This window comes from Rhea pennata, chromosome 19 (assembly GCF_028389875.1).
Source record: "Rhea pennata isolate bPtePen1 chromosome 19, bPtePen1.pri, whole genome shotgun sequence".
Classification (NCBI taxonomy): domain Eukaryota; kingdom Metazoa; phylum Chordata; class Aves; order Rheiformes; family Rheidae; genus Rhea; species Rhea pennata.
Window position 1 is genome coordinate 1,702,738 of NC_084681.1, and position 25,331 is coordinate 1,728,068.

At 52.8% G+C, this 25,331-nt stretch overlaps 1 protein-coding gene across 1 annotated transcript in view; it reads left to right on the forward strand.

Moving 5' to 3' along the window:
- SLC39A11 (solute carrier family 39 member 11) overlaps positions 1 to 25,331 on the forward strand; it is a 97,604-nt gene that overhangs the window by 4,376 nt on the left and 67,897 nt on the right. Inside the window, exon 3 of the mRNA XM_062591670.1 lies at positions 7,560 to 7,718. Coding sequence (XP_062447654.1) covers positions 7,560 to 7,718 — 159 coding nt within the window. The remainder of the gene's footprint in view (positions 1 to 7,559; positions 7,719 to 25,331) is intronic.

The following is a 25,331-nucleotide window of genomic DNA, read 5'->3' on the forward strand; positions in this document are numbered from 1 at the left end:
TGGTGGTGGGGGGGGGAGTGTAGGATGCTCTCCAGGCAATCAGGATCCCTTGTGAAGTGAGTTTGGGCACTTGGACCCTTATCTGCAGTGCTTTGTGGTCTTCTGAAAATAATGTTATAGTGGATAATTCCTGCTGGTAACTATTTGTCTGCTCATCTTTGGGGGCTTTCATAGTAAAATAAAACTAGAGCTAACAAAAAAAAAAAACAAAACAAAACAATCTTTACTACTATCCAAGCAGGAGGAGAGTATGGCAGAGGGACAGCTGGTGAGGAGGATGGTCAGGCACGCGGAGTGCTAGTTTGAGCTCTGGAAAGCCAGGACTTGGTGCTGCCTTCTTGGCAAATGTACCATCTAATCTGGGGTGAGCCTGCATAAGCCTGGGATCACGGTCAAATCGCCATGACTTAATGAGCTGGGGCATATCCAAGAGCTGCCTGTGCGCTTGGAGAACATTGCAAGCACAAAGTAAAATGCATTTGCTTAATCCCCTTTCGGTAGGGCAGAAGCCAGCTGTGTTTGACGGCCTGTGTGTGATCTCGGCGGAGGGTGCCCGGGCGGCTGGGGGTGGTGGCTCGGCTGAGGCTCAGCTTCCGACACCTTGGTGACTCCTCTTGGGTACCTGAGCATTTAGCTTCTGCCTCAGTTCCCTCTCTGGAAATTGGGGAAAATGGAGGGTTTTGTATGCTAAAGCCTCCGAGGTACTCTGTTTCCATGGAGACAAGACTTCAGTTACTTGGGCATCTGATGTGGAGTTCTGTCTTTTCTCTTAAATCTTGATATTCTTAAATAAAAGCTTTTTTTAGATGCTTTCTATTCTCACAGCTTTATCCTGAAGGTGCTGTGTTCTACTCAGACATCAAGAGGAAGATGCCTGTATAAATGTTTGTGGTCCTTCTTCCCTGTAGCCTTGTGTGTGTGGCTGGTCCTCCTCTTGGCTTGCATTTTTTGCATTTTTTTTTTTTGCTTTGTCCCAAGTGAAGCAGAAAATCGTGAAGAGCCACACTTCAAGCTGCACCAGACATGTCGAGTGTTAAATATTCCCTTTCAGTGCTGCTTAAAACAGCATCAGCAATTTACATTGGTCTTCTGAGGCCAGTTCTTGTTGTTGAAGCCTTAATGAAGTCAAGCCGAGAAATTTGGCAGGCAAAATGTCATAGGGTTCTCTCATCTTCTATTTTTCTTTCTGGCCTTACTGATGGGACTCTCCCTTTGCTCTCTAAGAGGCTTCAGTTTTCTACTGTGGCATGTCATTAAAGCGGCTGTGTCCTTTGAAGCCTCGGCTCTGATCTTGTTGGCCCTATCGAAGCGCGACAAGATCTGCTCGCGGCGGACGGGTTTCGTCAGTCTGTCCGCAGAGAACAGGGTGCGTGCGGAGAGGACCCCGACAACGCCCGGGGCAGCGGTGGAGGGGTGCGTTGGCATCCTCCGCTGTGGTTGCAGAGCCTGCTGCCTGGCATGCTTTGGAGGATTTCCGTCAGCGTGGGGAAGGGCTGTGCCTGACCCGGGTTCGCTCGTCCTTCGTGGTGCCTGCCTGTGCCGGCTGCCGTGGGCGCAGGCAGGGGCATCGCTGAGCTGTCTGTGCCCAAGAGGTGCCCGGAGAGATCTGGTGATCTGGGTGCACCTGGGCTGGCGTTCGCTCCTCCCGGTGTCGGTGGGAGCGCACGGTTGTCCTGGCTGAGGCAAAACCCACCAGCCGCGGCCAGGGGAGGAGGGATACGGCTTTATTAACGCGCTCCCGTTGGCACGAGGCAATCAGGTTTTGAGCCCGTGTGAGTCTGTGTTTCCCCAACCTCAATCTTGTGAATCTGCTGGGGAAGACTCTCATGAGCCTGCAGCACCATTGCTATTGAGCTAGGAAATTAAAACAAATCCACTCTCTGTCTTTCTGGGCTGCTTGCTCCTGCTGATGGGAGAAACTGCCATCTCTGGTTATCCTGATGTAGCCCAGAGAAGGGTTTGGGCTCCTTCAACCCATGGGTGTTTTGCATACGCGGCTGCTGCCTTCATGCTTTCTCCTCTTCTCTGCTGCAGTTTGTAGATTTACGGTGGTGGTGTATCTCAGCTCAGGAGCATGAAGGCTGTGCTAAAATGTCCAAATCAAATTTGGCAGGAGCAGGCTGTTTGCATGCCAGGGAGCTGGAGCACTGTGGGATCCCTGCTCCCCATATTGACTGAACAGAGCGGGCTGTGGATGCTGCTGAGTGCTGCCAGCGAAGTGTGATGGGAAGGCTTTGTGCAGAGAGTCATCCTCTGTTGCAATAGCTTCATATTTTATTTATCTGACGAGAACCTAGGCAGGCTTTCTCCCTAGTGCAGAGCATACTGAAAGGGGAAATCTGAAACTCTTATTTCTGCCTTTGCCACCATCTTGCTGTGAGATGTCACTGGTGTTTAGATTCCAGTCTTGGTGGTACTTTGGATGAGTAAGATAGATGCACCAAGCCCAAATGTTCTATAAAAGGCCTTGCATAAGAGGGTCTCCCAAAGGTAGGGCTTCGGTGATCATGGGAGGTGGCAGCTGGCATGGGATGGCATGGGGTTAGTGAGGAAGACGCACCTTTAGGATTTTCCCTGTGGATGATAACTGAGGCTGATCGAGACTTGCAGCTATCACGGTGGCAGAAGCAGGTGTCTGGATAGCCTCTGCTGCCGAGATGATGGGTGCATCCAAATGCCAGCGTGAAGATGGAGGGATGCAGGTTTCAACAAGGGCTAGTTTTCTGGCCAACGCAACCAGGTTACTGAAGCACGTGCATCTTCCCTGGTGATGGGGAGTACGAGGGGAGGCTCCAGGAAGCAGGACTGACAGATCCCTGATTTTTGTTTTTCCAAAGTCTCACTTGAAAATATCCCATGTGCTAAAGGACCCAGTTGCTACAGTTACCTACACTTATAAGAGCTGCTAGCTTGGTGCCTGCTGCTCGTAAGTGAGGAAGACTGGAGGAGAAAGGGCTACAGAAGGCCGCAGGAGGACGACCGACACGGAGGCAGGTGGCTGCTGGTGTGCTGTCCCATTGACTGCCCTTGCTCCATTCCCTGTGTTTCAGCACGTTAAACAGGAATACACAGAGAAACGCCTGCCCTGGGGAGCGCGTTGGACCAAGGCTGGGGGAGCGTTGCTTGGCTGAGCTATGCTGTGCAGCCAAGCTAAGGCAGGGAAGGAGGCCGAGGTGCACGGGCTGCAGTGCCAGCAGAGCCGAGAGCAGAGCAGCGCCTGTTACCTGCTGCAGCCTGCCTCGCTTCACTGACTCCCCCTCTGTCATCCCCTTTCGTGCTTGCGCTAGGCTGGCTTTTCCATCTTTTCTTTAGTCTTTTCAACCTGAAACTGTGGCCTTTGAGGACAGAAACAAATTGTGACAGCTTTGTGTTAACTCATTTAGTTCTCACAGTAGGTGGGGAAAGACGCTTAATAAATGTAGAAACACTGGGGAAAAGAGATTAGTATCGTGTTTAGGCGAAGGGATAATAAACGTGTAGTTGGGATGTAACGCACAGCTAGATAATCACATTAACTTGATGCTTATAAGGCCTTTCAAATAAGGTTGTGATCTGAGCTGGACAATTAGGAAGACTTGCAATTAGGTGTTTTTATCATTTAATGAGCTCACTGGCAGGAGCTCTAACCCTTTGCTAGTTTGTAAGTGTTGTCCGTTAAGGGATGCTGCTGAAGAAGAGGGTAACTTTCTACTGGTGCTATAGCAGGACAGATTGGGCAAAGTGATGGCCTCAAGCAGAAGCTTGTCTGCTTCAGCGCAAGCTCCTCTGTCCCACGGCTTGCAGGTGAAGCTGAAGCCTAGAGGCTCAGGTGAAGTACAGAAACATCTTCCCTTCTGCTCACTGCTGCAGGTCAAAACCCTCCAATGGGGACATGGGACAGGCAGCGAGCGCTGATCGTGTTCCTGTGGTAGATGATCATCTTGGCCAGAGCTCTGTGACTTCCCTTCTTGCTCCTCTTTGCTTCTCAGCAAAAGAGAAAGGAGAGCTGTTGCGTAGCACATTCCAGCTCTCCCCAGTCCTGTGATCTTCTCTCCATTCTTGTAATGTGAGATGGGGCCAAGGTGGTCCCTCCACATCAGAGTGTAGGCATAAACTGCTTTTTCCTTGAAAGTGCGTGAAGTCAGTTAGTGAAACCCAGCAATTTGTTCCTGCAGCTAGCAAGGTGGGGTGGCTTAGCTGTGTCATGTTCTTCCTCTGGAGCCTGTGTAAGCAAAGCCAGTGGGAGCTTCAGTGCTGACTTCAGTGGTAACAGGATCTGGAGGCTGAACAGTGTCAGGCCTCTATTTTCCATGGGGAAATTATATCTTAACATAAAATGATAATATAATTTTCCAAAGCCTTTCCCTAGAGCTTGTCTTTCCATGTTGGGATGTGTGGTTGTTTGTTAAAGGAGGTGGCATTTGAAATATGAAGTTTGACAGCTGTAGTTAAGTCTAACGTGACAGCCTGCTTTTTCTTACTCATAGTGAGTTGAGATTTATACAATCCCCCAGGGACTGGTGCCTACAGCAGTAGGCATCTCGCTCCTTTAAAAATGATTTAAAATGTAATAGCTTATTACGCACTTCTCTTCCGCAGGCAAATGCTTGTGCAGTGAGAGTGAGATGAGCATGATCTCTTTCAGATACCTTGTAAACAAGGCTTGCAAATGGCATGAGCTCTGCGGAGCAGACCCTTTGCCAGCTGCTCCGGGGCGCTCCTGGCTGAGAGGTGGGCTGCTCCTTCCTCGCAGCGTCCCTCGTGCAGAAAACTTTTCTTTGACCTGCTTTCTTGGTCAGGAAGCAGGGCTGGAAGGGACTCTGCCCACCGCTCTGCCCCAGGGTCAGTAGAGCTCTGCCTGCAGCTGGGTTCCTGGCTTTGCTGTTGCAGAGCATTTCCCAAAGTGTAACGCAGATCTCCAGGGCAAGTTTTAAGCCTATCTGTACTTGTCTGCTTTACTTCCTCTTAGTTTGTAAGTGTGAGAGAGAAATGCAGTTGTACATCTTGGACTTGTCTTCTCTAAACCGTCCTAGCGCTTTGGGATGCGGTGGCTGTCCCCAAGATCCTCATCCCAGCCTCGCTAGCCCATCGCCGTCGGGGATGGAGCTCAACTGGAAGCAATGTGAAACCAGCTTCCTTCCTTAAGCATCTCTTCTTAGCAGATCTCTTTCCCTGCCCTCCCCAAAGGCCTGAGTCTGACTCTTTGTAAGAAGCTAGTTCAGCTTTGATGCAAATGGGAGCAGTCCCCACAGGTCTGTTCGTGGGTGACCTCCTGCATAGCTGAACTACTGCAAAAGCCAGTAGAGAGGGAAGTGAAAAGGCCAAAGCTATTGCTGAAGGTAGTGTGCTGGGCTGATGATTTTTAATTAATCCAGCCTGGTACATCATGCTGCAGAGTGGAGCAGGAGGTGAACAAGGTGATAAAACATGTTAATGTTGTGTCCTTTGGTATATGTTTATGGAATGGATGACTTGTGGTTTTTCTTTTTTTTTTCCTAGCCTGGATAAAGCCCTGAGCAACTTGTTCTAGCTCTGAAGCGTGCCCTGCTCCAAGCAGCAGCTGGGCTGGAGATGCCCAGGCATCCCTCCCAACCCTGTTCAGTGGCCTCCGAGGTAGATGGTTCCTGCTCCCTCGCATCTGTGGATGCAGCAGGGCCTCGCGTGGGCCTGTTGAGGGGTGAGCAGTGAATGCAGCTCAAAAGACGGTTGTGCTTGATGCTGCAACAGGAGCAGGCTGTGCCCAAGCTCCAGGTTGTATCGTACTGTTTTAAGCTCTACAGAAGTAGAGGAATTGCAAAACTGTTTTGCTGTGGTTGCCTTGATTTGGGTAGCAAAGAAGGGAATATTGGCAGCTAAGCTTTGCTCCCTCTCACAGGCTCAGCTCTCCTGTGCAGCCTGGTGTCATGTCATCTGCAAAGTGCTGAAATGCCTCTTGTTTTACCTCGGAGGAAGGGCTTTGGATGGGGAGCTGAAAGGGCACATGGCAGGTGGACGTGATCTCCAAATCCCACAGTTGCGAGGAGAGCTAAATGCCTTTGCAATGCCTGCATGCCTGGAGCTGCAGGACTTGGGGAGCCCTGGAGGCTGAGCTTTGGGCATCTAGGTCTGGATTAGTGCAGGAGCCATGGACTGTCCCTCTTCTGTGCCGGCTCCAGGAGCGCTGGCTTGGGGCTGGACGTGCATCAGCTCCCAAGCATTATCCTTTGCAACGGTCCATCAGCTTGCACAGCGCTTCGTATTCTGAATGTGGCTTTCAGTACTGTGGAGGACCTGCTGCTGGTGTATTTTAAAGTAGGTGTAGTTGTTTGTAGGTCTTGAAACTTAGATTTCAGTGAACTAGTTGCTTTCATAGAGCCTTACGAGCCACGGAAATGAGGCCGTTGTGTTTGCCTGTGGATATTGTGCTATAAAATTTGCAGTGCGTATCCTATCTTTGAGAATTCAAGTACTTTAGGTATCCAGGAGATGCTGGGACATGTTAGCAGTGTCATCTTCCAGAACTGCCTGTTTGTTGTTTGCAGGTAAATAGAAGCAGTATGTGCTGCTGGTGGAAAGCTTTTTTTTTTTTCAACTTACGGAAATTTATGAAAGTGCAAGAAACAAGACGCTGATAGTGACCCTTATATGCAAGGAAGAATGCATGGGGATTTCAGCTTGCTGCATTGTTATGGAATTCCCTCATCTCTGGTTTGCATAGAGACAATGTAGTTAGAGCAGAGATTTCTCCTCATTAAATACTGTGCGTGGCCTCATCAGTGGGCTCAGCAGCCCCAGTTGCATAGTTGGGACAAACCCAAGGTGAAGGAGGATTTTCCCTGCTCCCTCCTCCCAACCATCCGAAGGACTTCTGTGGCTGTTAGGATAATCTTCTATTAGCATTAACACAAGCTTCCGTGATCCATTCTTTTTGCTGTTTTTTTTTTTCTTGGCTCAGAGGTCTAGTTTGGTGAAAACGGATGGAAAAACTCACTTCCCCATCCTTAAGTGATTTGTTCCATCAGAAAGTTGGTTTTTAAAGTCACTACTAAAATTTAATGGTCATGCTGCTGGTGTTGCCAAGTGCAATAGCGAGCGCAGGGATCCCATCGGTTGAAGCATTTGCAGTCTGTACGAGAGGAAAGCCTGCCTGGCGTGGGTTATTGCTGCAGCTTAGCAGTGCTGCTATCTGGAAAGTCCATAGAGGATTGGAGCTTGGAGAGCGAAGAGCTTCCCTTATAGCTGTAGCAATAGCCTCTTGGCAAAGGAGCCTGCGGCTGTGGTGGGCCTGCTGTTCTCTTTCCAGGCACATAACTAGCGGCACGAAGGTGCGGGATGTGCCGTGGCATGCTGGGGACACCGCGTGCTCCTACCTCCTGCTGCACAGCCCAGTGGAGAAGGTGCCCTGCTTCTAGCTTGGCCACCAACTTGCTGAATAAACCTGAGCTGCTGACTTCTGCTCTGTGCCTCAGTTTCCCCCTTGGCTAATAATGCTGTGCAAGGAGGTGACCCTGGATACCAAGCAGCCTTGATTCTTGCTTGTTCAGACCCAGCTGGGGAAAGCTATTTCCATGTTTTCATTCCTTGCCTTGTCTGTCTCTTAGGTCATGTTGGCAGCTTCTTACTGGTCCCTCCTGGCCCCAGCTATTGAAATGGCTGAGGAATCTGGAAGTTTTGGAGCCTTCGCTTTCTTCCCTGTGGCTGTTGGCTTTACTCTAGGAGCAGCTTTTGTGTATTTTGCCGACCTGCTCATCCCCGTGCTGGTAAGTAGATGCTAGAGTCTGTTGCCTGCAGGGGGGTGGCTGGGGCGCGTGGTCCCCGCTTGGTGCTGGGGAAGGTGGGAGCCTGTTCTTGCCAGTCTCTGTGCCGGGAGCCAGAGTGTTCAGCGGTGTGTCGCTGTATGAGGTGTACCGGCTCGGTCCTGGTGACTGCCTGGCCTCTGCAAGAGATGGGGTCCACAACGAGGAGCGGCGGTGCAAGGATGGGGGCAGCATCGTGGTGTCTCCCTGGTGGTCACCCAGCCTCTGGTGCCCTATAGCTTATGGACCTTCTGGGCTGGTTTTCTGTTTAGCTTCGCTCAGTGGAGATCTCTTCTTGATCCCATCTAGAAACTTCACCCAGCTGCTGCGTGTAGTGAGGAGTTTAACTTTGAAGGTATATTCTGGGCATGCAGCTAGGCTGTTCTCTGAAGCTATGAGGGACAGGAACTTGTTTTCTCTCCCAACCTAACTCCAGTTTTCTCTTTTTCTGGCAATTGTGGAATTCATGGAGCTTGAGGCATTCCCTGCAGCATGGGAGCTGCAAAGGGTAGTGCTGCCTTTGGGAAACCTCTACTGGTGGGAGTGGTGAATGAGAACGCGATGTCGGTACCGTGCTCTTTGTGATGACCCTGTAACCTGAAGGTATAAAGGCGGGTTGCCTCGTGCCAGCTTTTGAAGTATGGGCCGTGTCTGGTTGCAGTCCCAAGTAATGAAACATCATGTGGACGTTACTGTGCTTTGTGTGGCTAGATGGATCTTCTACTGTCCTCCTTCGGCTTCTGCTTCAACAGGAGTTGGATACAGATTGGTTTCTATCAAAGATTTAATGAAGCTGTGTTTTCCCTGAGAGCTGGTGTGGCTCTGCCTATGCTGAATACAGCTTTAGGCTGTCTGCCCACTTTCTTTTACTTTTTTTCACATGTCTGGTTTTATTCTTTTTGCTGGCAGTGCTTTCCAAGCAGTTCAGGTGTGACCTTCTGTCTCAGCCCAGAGGCTTAATTTGCAGAGCTGCCAGCCCTCTAAGCATTTCAAAATTGAATGAGCCATCCCACTGTCACAAGAGTGTTATTAAAAAATAAATAAATCAGAAGCTGTTGCACTTTTAGAGCTAAAAACTTAATAATGGCCTAGCAGCCTTTAAGAATATCTTGAAAAACTTCCAAAGAACAACGTGCGCGCGCTCTCTCTCTCTTTTGTTTTGATGGAAGGGGAGATTGTGTATGACAAGGGTTTCTGTGCAAAGTGTAAGACTTTCTATTTGAAGAAAGGTAGAGGCTATTTACCCTGATTTCTGGGAACCCCACTGTGCCAGATTCTTCCCAGTTTCCTTGCCTTTTGAATCTCTTAAAACAGGTACAATTGCAAATGTGTCCTCAGCTCTGAAGAAAATTGCTTGATATTTTTGTGTCAGTTCCAACCTAGATGGATGTATTAAAAATAAAGAACAAAGAAACAAAAGTAATGTGGTGTCAGACTGCCAAGAGCTTGGGCAGCAGGTCAATTGGGGCCAATCTGGAGGCCGCTCTCTCCCTGGCTGTAGCCTGGCTCTTCTCAAGTGCCTTTGAGGAGCTTCCTAACCATCTCCTGCACGTGGTACGTCTGCTCGGGGTCTCGGTGACGTGAGGGCTTTATTTCACAGATGGCTTTTCCTGACCGTAAGCTCCAGGTCAAGCAAAGCCGTGGGCTCGGAGGAGCAGTTCGGTGCAGGGAACGCCCTCGGGCAGCAGGACGTGGGAGCAGGCGCTCGCAGCGGGCTCCTCTGGTTTGAGGCTCTGGCTTTGCCCCGCATCTGTTACCAGAGGCATTTTGCAGAGCCGCTACTGCAGCGTTTCTGCTGCCGTGCTGTCGGGCAGTCGACTCTGCCGTGCAGCTAGAGCACTTGGGAGACTGTTGCCATCAAAACTCTGGCTTTTGTTTCTGTTTTTAGTACCCTGAGGTCTTCTGCTTGAGTTGGCCATTGCAATGATTGCCCTCATAACAAGGTGCTGAATGGGGCCCTGGGCAGTATTTGATCAGCTGCCTGAAGCTGATGTTTCCCAGCAGAGTAGATAAGCAGTTACACCACAAAACGCGCTCCTTCCTGAAGGCTGATATCCTCCATTGCTGGCCTGTTTTGAAACAGGAGCATGTGGGGAGGGAAGTGGGCTGGGGAAATGAAATTCTTACGTTGCAAAGAGCAGAACGGCGCGGTGAGGGTCGTGCTCAGGGAGCAGCACAGCCAGCTCCCGCCGCTCGAGCTGCGTGCCCCACACCACCCTCCGTACTGAGACCCGCTGCACTGCCAGCTCTAGGAGCTGAGCGTTTAAGGGGCAGGTGGGTGAGGCCGTGTAGCGAGGTCTTGGTTTAAATCCAGTTCAAGTACCAACAGGAGATGAGCTGTTGCCTCCTGTTTTGACTTGCTATTTGCACCATCCAGGAGAACGTGTGTCAGTCTGAGCTCGTCTCGAGCGTTGACATGTGCTAATAATGAACTTGGAGAGAATTTGCACCCTGTGTCTAATACTTACGTTCTGAAAATAGACAGTGGCGTTTTCTCCTCCTCAGACTTGTAAACCCACAGAGTAAGGCAGGTGTTGGCCTTGGGGTTCGTTGTCTTCTCCAGCCTAATGATGGGCAGGATTCATTTTGCTAGAGCTTGTGTAAATGCATTGCAAATGCAATGCACAAGCTGTTCCTCCCCCTGGATAACTTGCAACGGGCTGGTGGAGTGTCGTCCGTTGGGAGAGCTCTTGGCACTCTCTCATGGCAGCAGCGATGGTTCCTGGAGTTGGTTAGATACTTTCAGCTGCAAGAAGCCAGCAACTTGCTTTGTTTTTCTGTGTGGGACCGGGAGCATTTGCATGCTGAAGGAAGAGGACAGGGTAGCCAGGGACTGGGTGAAGTTAGGGATGCCGTGGGAGGAATATGGACAGTGATTAAAGCTGCACAGGTTGCAGTGAAAGTCGCCAGGTACCTGCCTAGCCATGAGCGGTCTTCAGGGCTCTGGTGACAGGTGAAACCGGCTCAATGTGTGCCTCCCTTTGGCTGCAATCTGGATTTCTCTCTTGGGATCCAGTGCAGATCAGACAAGGGTTGAGCTATTGCAGTTCTCTTCAGACGTTACTTTCTAAATTGGTTAAAATTGAGCTATGTTCCTCCCCACCCCTAAAGTCACGTGGGGAGTGGGCTTCGGAGACGCTGCAGGGCATATTTGTCCCGGCGAGGGGCAGGAATGCGGGATCTGGTTTTAGTAGGCTGCTCTTTGCACAGCGAGGGCTCTCTGTGTCTGGCACTCCTTCTGAACAGTTTTGCTGTGTAGCAACAGGTAGTAAAAGCTTTTAATGACTTATCACTGCAGCTCTGCTCCAGAGCCTTCTCCCCTCCGCTCTCGGCAGCCTGAGCGGGAGCTGGGTGGTTACCACCGTCCCTGAGTGTTTGCTCAGCAGCGGAGCTGGCCGGCGGGGAGGGTTAATCCTCTAAGACAAACTGGTTAATGATGCTGAACAGTTGTAGTCATTAAACTCCTCACAAAAGACAGATCTAACCTATTACATCTTTATCTCTCCCTATTTCCCTGTTGGAAACCTTGAACGTGTTTGCTCATCCTCTCGTTGCCTTTTTGGGGTGGGAGACACCAGCTTGGGCACGTTTGGCTTGGCCGACAGGGAAGGTGAACCGCAACCGAGAGCGCGACCGCTGCAGAAACGGGCCCCAGGAGGTTTAAGAAGGGATCTCGCCTTTATTTTGGCAACAGTCTCCTTGCGCGTCGTATGCGGCCGAACTGTCTCTGCCAGCTCCGCGGGGCCTGGTGGCTTGGGAGGCTGCAGCAGACCTGGTTCTGCAGCAGGATGTTGCTATAGTTTCTGGGAGCATCTTAAACTGCTACTGAATGGCCTGTCTGTCTGTTCCCTCCGCTGCTCCCGGGGGTGCTGGAGCAGCTTTCTCTCCTTGCTTCGCTCTGTTTTAGTGTTGCAGCTATTTCAATAGGAACGTGGCTCAGCTGGCGTCTTGAGGACTCCAGATGGAGAAGGGCAGGTGATGGGGGGATGAGAAACAGTCGCCCCCACTCAGCGGGTCGAGCGTTGAGCGTCCTGCGTGCTGACAGCCGAAGCTGCCTGAGGAGTGCTCGCCTGAAAATACCAGCGAGCTGGCGCAGCGCTCGGTGCGGTAGGTCCCGATCGCCGAGGAGCTGCCTCTGCGCTCCTGCAGCGCCCGGGAGCGCGGGAGCTGAAGTGTTGTCCTCATGCTTCAGATCTGTCTTGCGGCTCTGCTGGCTTCGCTGGGTTTTGTCCAGGGTACGACGTTTAGCCGTGTCTCCATGATGAGTGTTTGACTCGGGCTTCCCTCTCCCGGAGGAATCCCACGAGGGCTTGGAGGAAGCGTCCGGTGCCGATTCCTGTGTTCAAACCCTGGGAATCCCTGGGAAAAGTCCCTGGGAGCTCTTTCTCCTTGGTTCTTGCTTGCTGCTGGCTCCCTGAGGCCTCTCGTGGCAGGCGCGGCGGCCCGGCGCTCCCGCGCGCGGTGGGCTTTGGGCAGGGGGCCGCGGTCCCAGCGCAGCAGCGAGCCGCGGCGCGGTGCCTCGCGCCGACCTCCTCGCTCTGCCCTTTTCCAGGTCGCTACTTTTAAAGGCCGCTTTGAGCAAGCGAGAGCTCGAGGACGTGCTGGCAGAATAGGAAAGGTGACGTGGGGAGGGAAGATGAAGCAAGCCAGCCGTAACCCCCCGCGCGCGCGGGCTGCGCGTCCTCACCTTGGCGATGCCCGTGAGCCCACGTGCGTACGCGCTCCCCATTAACCACGTTATTCTTTCCGCTCCCGACTGCCTGACATCCTCTTTGCTGTGTGATCATTACACTTAATAAGACAATTAGGCTTAATCTGTTCTGTTTCCTCTACCTCGAGGCTTCCTTCTGCTCCGGAGCTCCTGTCGGCGCCCGCCCGGCGGGGCGTCCCGCAGCGGTGCGCTTGCTGCCCCAGCCGCCTCTCCTGGGACCGGGCGCCGGGGCAAGTCCCCGAGGAGGAGCCGAAGGGCTGCTCCTGCTCCTGCTCCTGCTCGGCCGCCGGCTTTTAAAAGCCTTTCCGCCTGGTTGCGAGGCCTTTCGGGCTGCCTCTTGCAGTTACCCAAGGATTCAAGGAGCGGGCTGCGGCGGCGTGAGCTGAGGCTGCTGATGCGCACCGTCTGAGAGCGGAGCGCGCGCGAGCGTGCGCGTCCTCGCGCCGGGAGGCCGGCTCGGGTACGGGACTCGCGCCCTGGTCGCTGGGGTGTTTGCTGGACTCGGAGGCACCTTCCCTCTCGGCTCCCGTTTCGGGAGGGTGGATTTCGGGCCTGGGTGGAAAGGGCGAACCGAGCTGCTGCTTGCCAGCTTCTCTGAAGTACGGAGATTTGAGCTGGGCGTTCTGCGCAGGGAGCTCTGAGCTATTTTGGGAGAGCGCCCCTGGGAAGGGTCTGAACCCTGTAAGCGGCTGTCCAGGGGGCACGCTGCTGTTCGTAATAATGATGACGTCTGTAGTTTGGCTCCGAGCGTGCCGCGGGGACGTATATATATTGCTTTCTAAATCTGCAAGTCACGTACAGGGGGAAAGTTCAGGAAGGAGCACTAAGGGCGACGCTGGAGGAGCAGGGGGAGAGCGTCGGGCATGCTCTAGATGTGGTCGGATGTTATTTAAAATTACAATTTCCTTTACAGGGTTAAAAGAAAGCTGGATTGGACCTCGAGAGGCCTCTGTTCTCGAGAGGGCCCTTAGGTAATCAGTTAGCAGCGCATTCCTGACCTACCAAGGTAACCAGATAGGGCAATTGTTAATGCGCCGGGTAGAGGGGGAAGCTGTTAGTGATCCTTAAAGAAAAAAAATGCCCCAGAAATAGCTGCTTAGTGATGGCAGGGCACTAGCTTCTCCCCCGAAGATGGCATGCTGTTAACCGAGCTCCCCTGTCCGATCTGCATGGAGCTGGATTTGATGGGTTAATCATTTCACGTAGCAGTAAACGTGCGCTGGGTCTTGGCACTGGTATCAATTTATAATCAGAATAAAGGTTCCTCTTATGCAATTTGCTAATTCCGCTGAGGCATGCCCGACAGAAGTTCCCATTCTTAATATGCTTTTTTCCTGTTCGCCTGTGACTCCTAGAAAGCTAATTAGCTGCACATCCTCATTGTGGTAGTAGGTAGTTTTTCTAATTATTATTATTTTAAGCCTTAACCAAGGGATATGCCTGTGTATGTATTTGGACTTATTAAATTCTTCAGTATGGGACTGAAACGCTGTGCAGAGCAGCTCCAGGAATCAGGGCATGGTGATGCGGGTGGTATTTCACTGATCTTTCAGACTGGCTTGTATGTGTCTTGTGCCACCTAATTTTAGGAAAATGATTAAACAAAAGGGATCTAGTGAGGTGCTCTTGTGGCTGGTTTTACATGAAGTGACTCTATGCCCTCTTAAATGCAGACATCCAAATGCTGCTCCAGATGCAGCTTGGAGACTTCTACCAGACTAAATTAAGCACTAAGATGCATAAAAGATGGGGACAAGAGCGTGTGCCTGGTGCAACGATTTCTTCTTGTCTGAGGAGCACGGAGGTGGGCAGCAGTGTGGGGCTGCGCGATGGGCCAGCTGGCACGGAGCACGTGTCCGGCCTGGGTTAGGAGGCCGCGTGGGCAATTGGGAAGAGGAGAGTCTTTCTGCAACTGGACGTTGTAAATTGGGTGGAAGATGACTAGAAATGAGGAAGGATTACTAGGGATGAGAAGAACAGAGGGGCTGTGCTCGCCGTAGCTGGCAGGCGGCTGCCAGGTCTGCAGGTGCCTGGAGGAGACGTCGCCCTGCTGCTCCCCGTGCAGGAGAGCAGAGCTGCGGGGACGCGCGGGTCCGTGCTGGCTTTGGGCGTCTCCCGGAGCTGCTCTGGGAACGCAGTGGCCAGCCTTCTGCTTTAAAATAACTGGCGTCAAGGCCCACTGCTGTAGTTACTGGGCCGGGGTGGTTAACGGGTCAACCCAAATGTTTGTGCAGAACGTACAAATCAACAGACGCGTTAGAGGAATGACTGTGAAGCTGTTGTGTGTGCGCACGCTCGGCACCCGTGCCGCTCCGTGCAGCACGGATTTGGCATGAATTTGGACAGCCTGATCGTGGGAATGCCGAGAGGCCGCTCGTGGGGAGCCCGCGTGGCAGATGCAGCGCTCCAGCCGGGAAGCGAGCTGGTCGTTCCCCCCCTTGGAAGCGGGAGAAGCAGCAGCCCCCCGGGAGCAGAGGAGAAGGTTGCCCCAGGGTTTGGCTGACATCGGCTTGCGTGAGTCAGCTCCGACTCCAACGTTCTTGCTTTGTTCTGATTTCCTCTGCTTAAGGGAAAATAAATAGCAGCCCTTCTGTTTGTTTTCCATGGCCTTCTGGCCCTTTTCAACCAGCTCGGGAAGGAAGGATCCTGCTCTGATAACTGAGGGAGGGAAGCCTTTCTGGGTCCCTCATCACGAAACGTTGCAAAGCCTTCCTCTTGGAAAGGTCCTTTCCCTTCCAGCTTCACCCTTGAAGAAATGGGAATACCTGGGCAGGATCCAGCGTGGTGGCACCTTGTTCTTTTGGTAAAAGTAAATTAATACGAGACTCTTTCCCCAAGCCAAGCTGTAGTCGTGGGTCTGCAGAGGAGGAATGCGCAACCCCGCCATGCAGAATTCCTGCTGCGCTCGCTGGTGAACAGCGCTCCTCAGGTTTGAGTCCTCCTCTTCAGAGGCAGGCGTCTAGGAAACGCTGCAAGTGTCTCTTTAAAATCTGTTTGCACATGCAATCTCTAGAAAGCCTGCCTCCCACCCCTTCCTTGCAAACGGGTAGTGATTTTTCGTGACTGAAAGCTAGTTGTCGCTAGACAGGGTGCAATCATTTGTAAATGAAATGGATTCTAGCTTCCTTTGGCCAAGCTTGAGGTAGAGGAGAGAGTGGAGATTAAAAGAAAAAGGGCAGAGGGGGCACTAAGTTGTAATTATACTATTTTTTTAAGTGGTTTTTTTTTTTAGATATGGAGATAAATATTTACTTCCAGTGTACAATTTGTCAACTGCTTTTAATTATAATTCTGTCTTATGTATTAAATACTTCAAAAATCATTACATCTTAAGCCCTAAAGCTACAGCTAAACAGCAGAGCTGCTCTGAATCCAGTTCGGGGTTAAATTCCCATCCCACGCTCATTAGGTTTATAGGGACAATTACTAAATGCGCTGAGGGATGATAAAATCCGTACAGCACTTTGAAGGTGCTAACAGCAGCAGTTGCCTGTGTGCTTCTGCAGCCAGACATCAATGTTTTACTGCGAATTAGGAGGTGAAAAATTCATGCTGTAGAAAAAGCTGAGAGTAAGAGAACCTGGCTTAATTCTTCTTTCAGTCAGATCCTACCAGTTTCTCCACTATTGCCTTTTGCATTATGTATCTGTGACCGTGATAAAGCAGCTTCTTTTCCTGCTAGTTACCATGCACGGGTATTACAGCCTGATAAGGAATGGTAATGCAACATGGGGCTTTGCTCTGCTCTGTGGCTTGGCCTCTGCTGACTGATTTTTCAATTGCTATTTGGGGCCTGGCTAGAATTGTAAAGGAGAATGAATTTTGCAAGAAAAAAGCATACTGGAATAACAGGTCTCCTCTATATATGTTGGAAGAGTCGGAATAGTAACGTGGAGAGGAATATATTGCTGCGAGGGATGGACGCTGTCCAGGGTCAAACAGGACTGACTTTTTTGCTAATCGAATGTGAGCACCATCTTTTGTTATTTTAAGGTTTGTGCTCAGGGTCAGGAGAGAGCAGCCAGCAAGCTCCCTGGGGGGAAAAGCAGTGGGTTGTGCTCCGCGTGGGCGCTGCCCACTGCTCGGAGCAGAGTGCGGAGCTGCAGGGATCTGGGTGCTCGGAGCTGCACGCGGGTTCCCCGTCAGGTGTTCTCCGTTAACGGGAGCCTCCCTGGCTTTACGAGTGGGCGGCGATGCTGGAGAAATACCAAAATCCGCCTCGCTGCGATATGCTGTCCCTCTGCACGCTGCCTGCCTTTGGGCTAGGTCCGGAAGGCTCGGAGGTGTTTGGAGGTGCCTGCGTCCCCCTCCTGGGCCCTTGTTCCTGCTCGAGCCCCCTTGAGCACGCGCGGTCTGAGCTGCGCGTTGCAGCCTGCTCCTGTAGGATCCACGCGCCTGCTTTGAACGAGGCCCTGCTTATCCGCAGGCATGCTGAGTGCTATTGACAGTTCTTAGCTGTTCTTTGATCTTAAAATTTGCCTTTTGAATTTGCACATAGCATAACCCCCAAATTAATGCCTCTACCGTGAAATGGAAACCTGCTATTAAATTGACAGTAGCAAAAAAGCAAGACTGCAATTGGATGGGTGGTGAACTGTCAGGGAGAGGAAGACTGTTTTCGTGTAGATCACGGCAAATATGTATACGTATATCTATAAATGCAGCACAATGTCAGCCTGCTATTGGAGTAAATTATGAGTCACCCAGATTCACTTGACACGCTGTCTGGTTTGAAGACGAGCTGTCAGCAGCTCGGCGCGGTGGCTCTTCCGCGTGCGTCCCGCGGCGGACGGCACCCTGGGCTCACCGGGTCCCCGCTGCACGGACGGCTCTGCCTCGTCCCGCTCGTCGCCTGCCTCCAGGCAGCTGGAGCCCGGAGGGGCTCAGGAGGGGGCTTCTCTTCCCTCTGCTCAGCCTGCGTGTGCCGTGTGCCTTCTCCTTCCCGCGAGCCCCCGGCTAGCAGAGACCTGCTCGTTAAATGGCTTGCTCGAATCCAGCTCGTTTGGGCTGAACGAGGTTGGGCCGTTCTTCCCGCTGCAAAGCGGGCTCGCCAGCGTCGCCCGCCAGGCAGGGGCGGAAGGAGGGCTGCGGTCCCACCGCCTGGCCAGCTCCGCGGCGGGAACCTCCTCTTGCTTCGATCCTGGCGCGCTTCCGTGCTCGCTTCTGGATGTAACGCGTGGGCGACTTCTGCCTGCCCCGGCTGCCCCGGTGTTAAGCGGTGTAAGACAGGCGGTTGCTGTTAATCTGGCGAGCGCTGCGCCTTATTAATAGGCTGACGACCCCACCGGAAAGGAGCGCACCACCGGAGAAACGGAGAAAATTGGCTTGTTTATGCCTCTCTGCTCAAGCTCTCTGAGGTTTCTCTCCTGGTATTTTGCCCGCATCGATCTCATCATTTCTATCCAGCCTTGACGCTCTAAGCACGCAGATGTGAGCTAGCGAAGGAAGGCGCAGGCTATGAGGCCACTTGCGTTGTGTCCCCGGGCTGCGCTGGTCGCGGCGTGTGTGCACGGTGATGCGCTACAGCCGGGGTGTGAAAATCTTCACGATGTGTTTTCTTGTCTCCCTTTTATCATGCTCTAATCATCAAGGAAATAGTGAGAGTGATGTGATTTTAACCTATTATTAGCTCTGAAGCCTGAGAATACGAACTGAAAAACTAACTGGATGAGTCCACTCTTCTGGTTTCAGGCTATTTGCAGACTCCCGAGAGAATCTTCCTGTTGGCTTGCGTTTGGTACATGTGTTTTTTAACATTTGTCCTGAGGTTATAGGTGGGGTAAACATCACACGTATGAATAAATGGTATTTAATGAGTGTTTGGATTCCAGAGAGGAGGATGCAGCCGGGAGGGGAGCGGTGCTGCAATGACTTACTGCCCCTGATTCGAGTTCTCAGATCATGCTGAATTTTGCAGGGAACGTGCGCTCAGTGAGCTGCTCATAAGGGCTTCTCTGCCAGTGCGCCGAGACCTCGCAGCCTGTGTAAACTTAACCTGGGATGCCCCGCGATCCTGCCCTTGTCCTTCAACTTGAGCCCGGGGAAAGCGGCTTGTCCTTGGCCCCTGCCTCCGGAAGGGTTGGTTGCGCGTGTTCGACACGGTGCGGACGTGTGTGTTCGGGGGTGTGGGGGCAGCTCAGGTTCTCGGGGTGGCAGCGATGCTCCTCCGCCGCTGTCCTAGCGCCGAGCGTCGCGGTTCCCTCGCGGTCCTCCTGCGGGCCGAGGACGTCTCGGAAGCGATGGACAGATGGAGGAGTCTTGGAGCGATAAACGCCCTCCGGGTTCAGGCTGTGCTTGCGGGTTTGGCTGCTGCTCTGGGCTACTTGTGCCTGTCTTCTCTGGAAATTTGGCTTAGAAAAAGAAGTGCCGCTCATGCAGTTACCCCGTGTCTGTGCGTTTCCCCCTTCATAAACGTGGACCTGCGATTTTGACTGACCTGCTGCGGGCGAGGTGCTGGAGTGGTTCTCGCTGGCTTCGGCAAAATAAGCCACGAGGTGGAGGATCAGGGCAGTATCCCAACCCCTGCTGCGAGAGCAGGGCTGCGAGCACGGATGCTGTCCGGACTAATCATCGGAGAGACCAAAGAGGAGCGAGATGCTGGGAACTGGGTTTGTTTTATTAGATCTACTGCTTGCAGCATCGCGTGTGCCCTTGTGGCTAGAGGCTCGATCTCAGCTCCACTGCTGAGCTTTAAGTGGTTTCTGTTGCAATCCAGCACCTGAAACAGTTTCCCCTGAAAGCTCAGGACCAGCGTCGCTCGTGCGGCCAGTCTGGGGAGGAAGCAGCGACGTCCCCCCGTCTCCAGCGTGGACCTGGTTCTCCGTCTCCCAGGCAAGACGCGTTGCCCTGAGCTTCCGAAGAACGGGAAATTGGTTAACGTCTCCCCGGGGGTAATTACGTGGTCCCTTGTCCCTTGTTACGCTATTTTCCTGTAATGAATTAGCAATAAATTAATTGGGCTAGCTGAAGGGAGCGAAGGGCCTCTCCTGTGGATTTATCACGCTGCGCTCCCGGAAGGCGTTGCGGGCTCTGCCGCTGCTCCCGATGCCCGGCGGCGGCTCTCTCGGGCTTGGCAGCTATTTTGGTGGTTATTTTATGTGATGCCCGAGACAGCTGGGAGGAAAAACCAGCCGAAGCCGCGGCCTCGGGAAGGAGCTGCCCGGCCGCCCGTCGGCGGGGAGGGCGCCGTGCCCGGAGCGGGGCGGGAAGCGGCCGTGCCGAAGGGGTGTTGTTTTAGCGCCCGTCTCCCCGAGACCCGCGCGCGTCCGCGTCGCGGGTGCGAGTCTGGAGGAAGCCGCGTTTTAACGCGATGCGACGAGGCGCCGCGCGGCTCTTGGGTGCAGAGGTGATGGAGAGCTAGCGGAACCGTCTGCGTTTGGTGCAGCCTTTGTGGCTTTGCACCCGGCAGGCTTTGCTTGCTCTTTCCCATTAATTCGATCTACGCCGTTAGCAAATCATTACGGAGAAATATTGTGTAGAAATGAGCTGTTAATTGAAGTTTTGTTTGCTTTTTCTTTTTCTGTTGCAAAAAGCCTTGCATAAGAAAGGACTGTAAAAATACAGGTTGCCACGTTACAAATACACAGGGCTGGGGGGAGGGAGAGGGGAAAGTTGTGAAACTGCTTTGCATTAGACTTTAATAAGCATGTGGAGAAAAAGCTCTCGTTAATCCCATCTGAGGCTTAAAGGTTTATTGCTGACGATTAAAACCTGAAATTGCGGTGCTGGCTAGACGCCGCCCAGCTCTTTGCTGGGTTTGGGGCTGCGTTCGCTGCGCAGCCCGCCTGCCCGTCGGGCTGGGACGGGCACCCACCTGGGGATTAGATAGTCCTTGGCTGGTTTTGGTTGGTAGTGCGTGGCTGCTGATTGCAGCCAAAGGAGCTTAAAGACAACCTAATCTTTATTTATTTATTTATTTTAAAATTTAAAGGATTTTTCTCTTCAGGAGGAAGGAGAGGGGATGCGATATCCTGCCCCAGTTGCCCCCTCCTGCCTCCTGGATGGAAGGATGACTTTTTGGGTGGTTTCAGAAGGCAGATGAAACTAATCCGCTATAAAATTTTCCTTGGGGGCAACCATTCCTGAAATAAGTAAATTTACTGGTTGTGTTACAAGGTATCTCTGAGCTTGCTGGTGGGAGGGAGATTGGTGGCATGAAACCTGTCTCTTGCTGTTACAGAGGTGGATTTTGCTCGTTTCACGAATTATTTATGTAGTTTTCCTGGATCATCTGGAGAAAGCAGCAAAAATGTTAGTGCGCTCTTGTTTTTGTAAGCACAGAGGTTACAAAAACATCCTTCTTTCCGCCATGCAAAACACTGCTGCTGCAAAACATCACATTCTGTAACAACCCCCCGAGGTTTCCTTAAGAGCTTGGGAGTTGCGTGTGCCTCCTCCCTTCCCGCACTGGGTGCCCATAACATTCCTGCTGTATTTTCGCTCCCTCCTAGAAAGGCCAAAGCCCCAAACAAGATATGCCAACAACAAAAATGTGCTTTTAATGTGAATATTTCTTTGGCCAAAAAGATGAATTTTCGTGGCTCTCCTCCCCGCCGGAGCGTCCCGCTCTGCCGGGCGGGAGCTGCTCCGTGCGCGGCGCGGTGCCCGGCAGCGATGCTGTCGGCTGCTCTCCCGCGTCTCGCTCTGAGATCCACCGGCCAGCACAGACCCCTTAGCTGGGGTTGGCTGGGGGGCGAGTTTGTGCCGCCGTCGCCGGAGGGCGGCTGCCCGGCCGGGCTCTGTGCTGCAGGATGCCCGGCGGTCCTCGGTCCTCCTCGGGCGGCGATGTGCAGTGGCAGTGATTTATTCCTCGTGCCCAAGGGGCAGAGGCGGCGCCTCTGCCTGCTGCTTGCAGTCTGCTAGAGTTACGAGTTATCAAAGGGGCTGATAATTAGCAGTGAATAAAATGTACTTGCAATGATATCACATTAGTTACAGATAAACTAATAGACCAGGCTTACTTAATATTCACTTAAGTGTCCCTGTTTCCAATTGTTAGGCAAAAGTTCTGGTGTCAAATTGCTGCCAGCTGCATTTTAGCAATGAGCCAGGCCTTCCAGCTTGATGCTATCTGTTTGCAAGATGCTGCTGGAACAAATCCGATGTGAAAGTGCTTGGATTTTTGTCTATGGATGAACCCTTTTTCCCCAGTTCCCGCAGCAGTGCTGCCATAGCTACAGCCTGGTGTCTCCCGCCGGCGCGGATGCCGTGCTAGGCTGCCGGAGGGAGCGAGGCTGCGGGAGCCAGATGGAGGATGCTGTGCGTGGGAGGCTGCAGCCCCAGCCCTCCCCGCTCCTCTGCTCCTGAAACTTTGTTGGTCCCACTGCAGGCAGCGCGTGCGCCTTGGTCCTGAGCCGAATGCCGGGGAAAGCCATGGTGCTTTGCATGCTGCAGGATCCGGCCTTCAGAGCATGTTTCTTCTTGGGGAAATGGGGTTTTGCGAAGTGTTTATCGTGTTAAATGATTGCTGAATTGTTCACGTCTAGGCTCTGCTCGAGTTTGTCCCCCCCCCCCCCCCCCCCCCGGTGAGGATGGGGTCTTCAGGAGCTGCCCTGGGGCTGACAGCAGAGGCTTTCCAGGCTGCGTTTGTGGCCCCAGGACCGCTGATGGCCTGCATGAGTGTGCAGGCTCTGCTTTCCATGCATTAATTTTTTTTTCCATGCACCTTCTTCTGCAGTGTGGTTCATTTTTTCTCCTGCCACTTTGCTTAGTATTGTCTGTCGGTCATAATTAAAGATTAATGAAACGTGCTGTTTCCGTCCCCTTGCCAGGGTCACGGGACTGGACTGCAGCGAGCGCTGGTGGGGAGTGGGAGAGGTGCAGGGAGCGCCGGGGGTCCCATGGCCGGCACCTGCCGGGGAGGTGGGCTCAAGCACGCGGCGTTTCAGCCCTGCATGGACCTGCAGAGCCCGGCCTTGGAGCAGCACCTGGATTCAGCTGATGCTTTGGCTCGACTGGGGACTTGCTCCTCCATCCTCTGTCCCCACCTGACCTCCCCTCGCCACTGGCCTCCCGTCGGGTCCCTGCGTGACAGGTTGGTGCCCATCCGGCAGCTGCACCAGCTCCCCAGGCGAGGCTGGAGGAGCAGCACTGGGACGCCGTGAATAATATCTACAAAATGCCACTTAACGCGTGAGATAAAGAATTCAAAACTTCTGAGAAACAATCCATGCTCCAGGAAGAAATATTTGCTGTGTGTTTACCGAATCTGGGAGCAGCTGGCAACATTAAGCGTAACGCACTGCTTTTGTGGCAAAGAACAACAACATCGATCTCGTTTTGAACGCTTAACCTCCAAAGCAGCCAGGCTGCTCGTGGGACGGCCGAACTGCCCGGCCGCCGCTCTGCCGCGGTGGGCGCGCAGCCCGCCGGCTCCGGGCAGAGCCGAGCCGCCGCAGTAAGAGTAGCGGCACAGCTGTGTTCAGCAGGATGGGTTTTTCCCTCCCCTTAAGCCAAATTGTCAGTGCTTTGCCGTGTGCAAGTACCTTGTTTTGCTCATTTAGAGCTGGCTCTGACAGCTGGAGCCGGCTGGTTGGGGGGGGACACGCTGCATGTCCTCACGTTTTCCCCTTTTAGTGGGACGCAGTCTGTGCTGGTGCACAGCACTGCTGGGGCAGGGAAATCCAGCAGTGATGCAGATGTGGGGCAAGTCCTGGAGGACCCAGTCCTGACCCTGAGCTGCCTCTCCCGGGGCAGGCTCTCGCTTTGCTGTAATCAGGTGTCGTTGTACTAAAAATAAGAGGTATTTGCTCATGTCCCAAAGCGTGGATATTTTCTGCTATAAGTCACAAGTATGACTGCACCCACTTTAGGCTTTTCTCAGCCCTCTCTTTTACTGCATTACGGCTGCACTTGAGCTGTTGATTTTCATATTTTGAGCGGTGGATCATCAGTGATCTTTGGCTTTGGAAGGAGCTGCGATTTAAATCCTCTTAGTGGGTGCTGCTAACTCCTTCCCTCGAACCCTCCCTGTGCGCAAGGTCCGTGCGGACTGCAGTCGCGCTTTACCGCCCGGGAGAGGTGCCTGCCGCGTTGTCCTTGGGGACGCCGCGCTAGTGCCGGGGGAACGCGGAGCCGGGCGGCTGCGGTTTGGAGGAGGCGCGTGGAGGTTTCTCGGGGTAGACGGGCTTCTGGCGAGGCAGCCTGCTGCCGCCGTAAAATCCCATCCCGGGCCCATCCTCACCTGCTCGGCTGTTTGCGTTCTTCCAATTAGCGCTGACTTCTGCTCTCTGCGGGGCAGTACCGAGTGAGTCACGCGCTCTCCTGCCTTCGGAAGGAGCCCCGGTTCAGCATTTTGCTGGCACACTGCTGAGATGGGAATCGATGCAGCCAGGTGGCGGTTGACTTTTTTTAAACAAAAAAAAAAAAAAAAACCCAAAGCCACATTTTGAAGCGGGGGCGGCTTTGGAGTAGCGTAGGCAGCGAGCAGGAGGAACTGCCCTCTGCCGCAGTGCTCGGCGCCCTCCGAGGCTCGTGCTCGCCCGCTTCCCGAGGGTTGTGCGTGAGCCCTGCTGGCACGGGGAGAAGGAATCTGTGCTCGGCAAGCGGAGCTCCGCTTGGAAGCCTCAAGCAGTTGATACGTTGCTTCAGATAACAGAATAGCAGGCTGTTTTGCATGCAAGTGGGTGCTCTTTGATAGCTAAGTAATTTCTAAGGGAACTATCTTCTTTTCTACCTGATCCTATTTTTAAATATTAATCCATATTATTTGCCTAAGAAAAAGCAGAGATTTGCTGCTTTGCTGCTGCCGGGGCTGTTGCCTTTGTCACCAGAGGTCTGTACGGGCAGCCAGGGCAACGCCGGCCGCGCAGCAGCCCGCGGGTGCTCGGGGCCGGGGGGGGCCGGCCCGGCCGGCGGCGGGGACGCGCTGCGCCCATCGCCAGGTCTCGGGGCAGCTGGGCTCGGTGGCGTGCTCGAGGCAGGGGTTGCGCTCCCCACGTCTCCCGTTTTTTTTCTCTCTCTCTCTTTTTTGCTTTTTTTTTTTTTTTGTTTTTTTTTGGTCTTTTTATTGCTTCCTGGTCTCTGATCCGTTATCACTTTCTCTCTTTTAATCAGCATGAAGTGAGAGCCTCTGGGCACCGTCAAGACATAGCTTATTACTGTCTCTTATCTTCTGTTTGTGTTAGCAGCTTGACAGGTCAGAAACATTTCTCCTTTTCTTTTTTTTTTTTAATAAGGTGGTGAAATTCATTCTAGTTCTTCCTGCTGAGGTGCTCGCTGTACTTGTTGATGCATTAAGCCTTTCATTTCCTATGGGTTCGGGGAGCCTGTTCCAGAAATGCCAGCGTGGTTGTTGGGTTAAAGGCAGTAAAAAAATAAATTGGACGTGCAGCGTCGTTGTCCTTGCTGGAGCATGCCGAGAGTGGGCACCTGCGGGTTGAGCGCTGCGAGCTACGCAAAGCCAAACCGTCAGGCTCGGTGATCACGATTTCTCTGTTACTTCGCTCTCCTTCGGCAGCGTGGGGAAACGCAGATCGTTCAAAGGTGTCTTCGCTTTGTGTTTCTTTTAAAATCGAGTTTAATTGAATTAGCAATTTGTGAAAGCGATCAGATTGGCAATGCTAGGAAATTTAAAAGACGCAATCCCAGGGACGTGCTTCCCTGTCTTCCCAGCCTAAAATCGCGCAGGGGCTGAGCAGACGTGAGTCCACTGTGGTCCCTGCGTTGCCTTCCCAGGCTTTACATTCCCGACCGTGAGCTGGGACCAGCAGCGCTGGCAAAGTGGTGGCTCTGGTAGCAGCAGGGCTGTGGGAAGAGGTTTTCCTGTGCTAACAGAAAAGGGGGAAAAAAATACAAACAAGGAAGAAAAAAAACCTCACCCCCGCACCTGCTAGGGGCTTGCTGCTGGGCAGCCAGGCGCGCTCCCA